At 31.2% G+C, this 7,463-nt stretch overlaps 1 protein-coding gene across 1 annotated transcript in view; it reads left to right on the forward strand.

Moving 5' to 3' along the window:
- Positions 1–7,463, forward strand: part of LOC102588558 (expansin-B4-like) — an 11,927-nt gene that overhangs the window by 2,314 nt on the left and 2,150 nt on the right. The window contains 1 exon segment of the mRNA XM_006365282.1: positions 6–372. Coding sequence (XP_006365344.1) covers positions 6–372 — 367 coding nt within the window.

The raw sequence follows: 7,463 nt of genomic DNA on the forward strand, positions 1-7,463 counted from the left end.
ATTAGGGACTTCTCCTATTTCTTGGAAATCAAAGAAGCAGACATCCATTTCTCTTAGCTCCGCTGAGGCAGAGTATAGGTCCATGAGACGGGTAGTTGCCGAACTCACTTGGCTTGTTCGCCTCTTTGACGATATCTCCATCCCTATTTCACTCCCCATTCCACTACACTCTGATAGCCAGGCGGCAATTCATATAGCAAAAAATCCTGTCTTCCACGAACGTACAAAACACGTTGAAATTGATTGTCATTTTGTTCGCCAACAGTTCCTCGCAGGACTCATTTCACTTTCTCACATTCGATCTTCATCCCAACCAGCTGATTTGTTCACTAAATCATTGCCTGGACCTCTGCATCACACCTTATTGGGCAAGTTGGGTGTATTCTCATCTCCTCCAACTTGAGGAAGGGTGTTGGTGTGAATATTATGTGAATAGACAAGAAGTACAAAGAGTACTGGGCCTGCACATACAGATCCAGATATCTTATCGGTTATTTGGTCTTTTGGGCCTCAGGTGGTTAACGATCTCAGCCAACAGTGGGCTGAAGTATTATAAACTAACCTACTTCTACAAGTTAACTACAAATAGGACAATACATATAACGTTAGGATTAGTTACATGTTAGGAGTCTTTTTCCTTGCTGTTGGTAAACTGTTAGGAGTCTTTCTTTTGCTGTATATATACAAGGCATTGTACAATTGAAAACATCGATCAAAATACATAAGAAAAGTTCCGCATATATCTTTTGTTTTCTTACACTAACACAATAACATCCACAATGTAGTCGTTTAAGAGTCTTGTTTATGGGGAGATTTATTCTCTCTAAAGTTTCAATGTTTTTCTTTATATTAGTTTTGATATAATAATATTTTGATTTTTAGTATAAGTTTTTGTTATCTGATTTATCAACCATATGATTTGCAAATTGCAAGCTTCCGCATGACGCCCTAATCACCCTTCAGAACCCAACAATTACCACTTTATGGAATTATACGGAGTATGTTATTGTTGTTCAGTAAACGGAGGAATTTAGGAACAGAGTAAAGCAGGGGCGTGCATGTTTATATAGATGATTAAGCTAATCCTGATTTTAGACTGATTAATCTTCTCTTTATCCTTCTTCGTTGTACAACTTGTGTTTAACCCAATCCTTTTAAAATAAGGTTTAAATTTTACCTATTCCTTTAATTTAGGAGAAAATATTAGATATTTCCTAATTTGACATGTTTTCTCTTAATTTTATAATAACATATTTAAGATTACAAAATTAAATAACATTTTGATACATCATATATTAATAACCAACAAATTCAAAGTTTTAGTCGATTAATTTTTAAAATATGTATGACTGATTCTACGTGAGCTAAAATTTTGTGGGTTCATCGATAATAATCTATTAAATAATACTCATTATGTTTTAAAGGTGAACATCGCATTTTTGGAGTTTATGTATCACGAAACAAGAATTTAGAATTATCTCGATTTTTGTATGTATTAATCCATGAATTTTTCAAAATATGCATGTCTGACTCCGTTTGAACTCTAATTTTGTGGATCCGTTGGTGATGACCTATTAAATTATATTCATTATTTTTTAACGTATTTTTTATATTTTTTTATTTTGGAGTTAATGTGTCACAAAACATGAATTGAGGAGTATGTTTTTTCCGTGTGTATTAGTCCATAAATTTTCAAGAATATGTGTAAACTGTTTTATTTCAGCTCAAATTTTGTGGGTCCATTAATGGTGACAACCTATTAAATGATACTCATTGTTTTCCAAATGCGGATATTGAATCTTTTGAAGTTTATGTATCACGAAACAGGAATTTAGGATTATCTCAATTTTTTATATGTATTAGTCCATAATTATTTTTGGGATAAGTATGACTTAATGTGTTTGAGCTTAAATTTTGTGGGTCCATTGGTAAGACCTATTGAATGATACACATTATTCTGGAAAGTGGACATCACTCTTTTTTGTGGAGTTTATGTGTCATGAAATAAGACTTTAGGAATATCTCAATGTATATTAGTCCTTGAATTGTTTAAAATACATACGATCGATTTTGTGTGAGTTGATTTCTCTAGGTTATTGGTGAAGATCTTTTAAATGATACTCATTATTTTCATAAGGTGGACATCACTTTTTTATGAGTTTATGTATTATGAAACAAGGATTCAAGACTATCTCGATTTTTTGTGTGTTATCCATGAATTTTTCAAGATATGTACGATAGACTCGATTTGAACTCAAATTTTATGGGTCTCTTGGTGATGACCTATTAAATAACACTTGCAAACTTTCATTTTTACACCGTTTGTATTAATCATAGAGAAAATGGAATTTCCACAATACATGCAAATTCCTCTGATATACCTCTTCATACACGATTCAAAAGTTATCATTATTTTTTAAACTTCATGTCATATTAAATTAAAACACAAAATAAATGATGGAGTGACATCAAACATGATATTCTAAAAGAATAAGTAAATTTAAGATTGTTAAATAACACTCTTCTTAATTTCAAATATATAATTATAACAACCTTTCAATTTACTTACAAGGCACATTACGACATTTCACCAAACAAGACCCTTTAAAATATAATTATAATAAATTTTATCTCTTTAAAAAGTCATTAGGATTAGTAAGGTAAAACCTAACTCCCTTACTTGTACTTTTCTCTTTGAGCTACCCTTTTTATTTATTAATAAAAATCTAGCCCCCTATGTACACCTTATCTAGTGAAATTTCAAAAAAATAAAATAAAATAGAATCTTAATACAATCCAATTTCATCACAATTGCTCAATTCACCATCTCTAAACAAATGCATAATCTTTAATAAGCAACATTTGAACATATGCCCATTTGAAATTTTTAGGGTTGTTCTCTTCGGTAACATCCCTAATTCAACATGCTACCTATTTATTGCTACAAATTAGACCATAACCAACATCCAAAAAAACATGCTTAAAATGAATGATAACACTAGTATCCTATCCTGACGAACTGCTCAAAAAACGTGACAACCTTATTGATAAGCCACTGATTCTGGAAGTCTATGAACGGGGCGGAGTAAATGTATCGTATTTCTACTCGTCCCTTAGTAGAAATACATAACATCTACTCGCCCACGCCATAGATCTGCATAGCCTGTGGCAGATCAAGAAGGTTGTCAAGTGTTTTGAGCGGTTTGCCAGGATGTTGGTGCTGCCATTTGTGAAAAATGTGTTTGATCAATTTTTACAATGCTAAGAAAAATTGGATATATAGATATTTATAGGGAGGATTTGGTATAAAATTTGGAAGGTATATGACCGCAATAAATTATTTACATAGTAAAGTTTGGTTTCACATTTCTATGATACATAAGTAAGATTAGATTACTGTGATTAATCATATTTTGAATTTTTCAAGTCAACTACAACTTGATTTAATGAATCTGGCACAAAAGCAAGTTATTTAGATGCGATTATAATTAAGATTTTTTATTAAATAGACTTAATAATAAATAATAGTTAATTGTTAATAATAAATTAAATTGCACTAATGATTAATTATATTTGACATATTGCATACATAGGCAAGTCATTTAAAAGGAATAATATATAAATATGACCTTTAATTTGGCTTCTTCTGGCAACTATGACTTTTGACTTTCTTAGTGCACAAGTAAGCACTTTAGCTATTCAAAGCATGAACAAATAAATACCCAAATTCTACTAGAAAAAATGTGTGAAATACACCCAAGTCATATGCGTCAAAGGTAAAACATTGACCAACTCACACAAAAAATTGAGAAAATCACTTAATTTCTCTCGAGTGGCCCTTATATGCTAAAATAATAGTGTGGATCATGGTGATGATATACGTATTGTTCCCCGAAGTCATTATGGAGGGTCTTCTAAAGGTTTTGGGGAAAAAATTACCCGAAACTATATCACCAAAAAGTTGATTGACTAACACACACAAAAATCTAAGAAAATTGTCTAATTCTTGATGGGTGGCCCCTAAATGCTAAAAAAAATGTTGTGGATTATGGTGACGTACTGTTCCCCTAAGTCATTACGGAGGGTCCTACTTAGGTTTGGAAAAAAAAAGTACCCAAAAATCATTTCACAAAAAAATTCATTGACTAACAAACACAAAAAACAAAGAAAATTGTCTAATTTATGTTGAGTGGCCCCTAAATGCTAAAAAAATTATGTCGATCATTATGAGTCTATACGTATTGTTCCCCAGGTCATTACGGATGTTACTATAAAGGTTTTTGAAAAAGTGTTTGAAAACCATATCTCCGAAAAATTCATTGGCTAACACACACACAAAATTGAGAAAATCGCACAATTCTTTTTTAGTAGCCCTAAATTCTAAAAAATGGCCTGGATCATGGTGAGAATATACATACTATTTCCCCGAGTTATTACGGAGGGTCCTCTAAAGGTTTTGTAAAAAAAATGCGCGAAAACCATATCACCAAAATTGACTAACACACACGAAAAATAGAGAAAATCGTTTAATTCCTGTGGAGTGACCCCTAAATGCTAAAAACAATGATGTAGATCATGGTGAGTGTATATGTACTACTCGTCCTCCAGGTTATTACGGAGGGTCCTATAAAGATTTTGAAAAAAAAAGTATCCAATATTGTATACCAAAAAATTAATGCATAAACACGAAAAACTAAGAAAATTGCATAGTGCATGTTAAGTGGCCCCAAAATGCTAAAGAAAATGACATGGATCATGGTGAAACTATAAATATTGTTCTTTCGTGTCATTAAAAGGGATCCTGTAAAGGTTTTGGAAACCAAATTTCAAAAATCATATTATCAAAAAATTCATAGACTAAACATATAAAAACTGAGAAAATCGTCTGATTTGAGTTGAATTGGCCGTAAATACTATAAAATATGTTATAGATTCATGGTGAGGCTATAGGTATTGTTCTCTAGGTCTTTATGGAATATCCTGTAAAAGTTTTTGAAAAAAAAAATGCTAGAATACCATATCACCAAAAAAATTATTGACTAACACTTACAGAAAAGTGAGAAAATTGCCTAATTCATGTTGAGTAGTTTCTAAATGCTAAAAGAATGGTGGATCATGGTGAGATTATATGTACTATTTTCACATGCCATTACAGAGAGTCTAGTCTTGTGAAAGTTTTGAAAACAAAGCGACTTAAAATCATAACACCAAAAAATTCATTGACTAACATACACCAAAAATTGAGAAAATTGTCTAATTTATGTTGAGTGGCCCCTAATTGCTAAAAAATGGTGTGAATCATTGTGAGTCTATACATATTGTTCCCCAAGAACATTATAGAGGGTATTGAAAAGATTTTAGAAAAGAAGTACCCAAAAATCATATTACCAAAAAATTAATTGTCTAACACACGAAAAATTGAGAAAATTAACTAATTCTTGTTGAGTGACCCCTAAATGCTAAAATAATTGTGTGAATCAGGGTGAGAGTATACGTACTGTTCTCCCAAGTCATTATAGAGGGTACAGTAAATGTTTTGAAAAAAAGTGTCCGAAAATCTTATGACCACAAAATTCATTGACTAACACACGAAAATAGAGAAAATCATCTTATTCCTATTGAGTGACTAAAACAATGGCATGGATCATGGTGAAACTATACCTATAGTTCCTCAAGTCATTACCGAGGTCTTGTAAAGGTTTTGAAAAAAAAGTTCCCGACAACCATTTCTCAATAAATTCTTTGATTAACACATAGAAAAAAGCTAAAAAAATCACTTAATTATGTTAAGTGGATCCTAAATGGTAAAAACTAGTGTGGATGATGATGAGGTTATAGGTATTGTACCCCAAGGTCTTTATGGAGGGTCAAGTAAAGATTTTTGAAAAAAATGGCCCGAATACCATATAATCAAGAAAATCATTTACTAAAGCACATGAAAAACTTTGAAAATTGACTAATTCTTGTTAAGTGGACCCTAAATGCTAAATAACACGTGTGGATCATGGTGAGGGTATACACACTATTACCCCAAGTCATTACGGTGCGTTCTATAAAGGTTTTGGAAAAAGGTTTCGAAAATTATATCATCAAAAAATTCATTGACTAACACATACGAAAAACTGAGAAAATTATCTGATTCTTGTTGAATGGCCCCCTAAATACTAAAAAATAGTGTGGATCATGGTGAAGCTACATGTATTGTTCCACCAGGTCATTATGGAGGATCATGTAAAGGTTTCGAGAAAAAAAAGTGCCCAAAAACCATATCACCAAAAAAATTATTGACTAACATACACAAAAAACTTGGAAAATCGCATAATTTCTATTGAGTGACCCTTAAATGCTAAAATAATGGTGTGGATCATGGTGAGGCTATACGTACTGCTCCATTAGGTCATTATTGAGGGTTGTGTAAAGATTTGAAAAAAAATAATCGAAAATCTTATCACCGACAAATTATTTGAGTAACACTCCTGAAAAATTAAGAAAATTGCCTAATTCTTGTTGAGTGATCTCTAAATGCTAAAAAATGATGTGGATCATGGTGAGGATATACATTTTGTCCCCCGAGAATATTACGAAGGGTCCTGTAAAGATTTTGAAAAAAAAAAGAGTTCAAAAACCTTATCACCAAAAAAATTATTGACTAGCATGCACGAAAAATTCAGAAAATCGCTTAATTCCTTTTGAGTGACATCTAAATGCTAAAAGAATGATTGAATAATGGTGAGACTATACATATTTTCCCCTTGGTCATTACGGAGGGTCTTGTGAAGGTTTTGAAAAAAATGCCAGAAAATCATATCGCCAAAAAATTCATTGATGCACAAGAAAAATTGAGAAACTTATCTAATTCATGTTGAGTGGTCCCTAAATGCAAAAAAATAATGTGGATCATGGTAAAACTATATGTATTGTTCCCTGAGATGATTATGGAGCATACTTTAAGGGCTTTGCAAAAGAAGTGCCGAAAACTATATCACCAAAAAAATTTGACTAACACACACATATAACTTTTAAAAAAACGTCTATTTCCAATTGACTGGCACCTAAATGCTAAAAATATCAAAACGAAATCGATAATTCGTTATTTTATTTTAGTGTATTAATTTAAAATGACATGAAGTTAAAAAAATAGTGATAACATTTAAATCGTGTAGAAAGTATTATTTGTTCTTGAAATAATGTATAAATGAAAGTTGCAAGTGTCATATTTGACGAAACACTGTGATATATATGGATTTGCTTTAGTTTTCAAATTGTAAGCAGATCGAAAAATAATTAAAAAGTAATGAGGATTGGCTCATGCTATTAGGCAATAATATTAAATTTTACTATTTTTTTCCTGTTAAATATCAAATGTGACTCACTAATATGTTGTCTAATGATTAATATAAAGCTTTTGTATTTAACAGATGTTGTTTATTCTTAAAAAAAAAAAAAAAAAAAAAACCAAAAGG

This window comes from Solanum tuberosum, unplaced genomic scaffold (assembly GCF_000226075.1).
Source record: "Solanum tuberosum cultivar DM 1-3 516 R44 unplaced genomic scaffold, SolTub_3.0 scf00543, whole genome shotgun sequence".
NCBI classification, from domain to species: domain Eukaryota; kingdom Viridiplantae; phylum Streptophyta; class Magnoliopsida; order Solanales; family Solanaceae; genus Solanum; species Solanum tuberosum.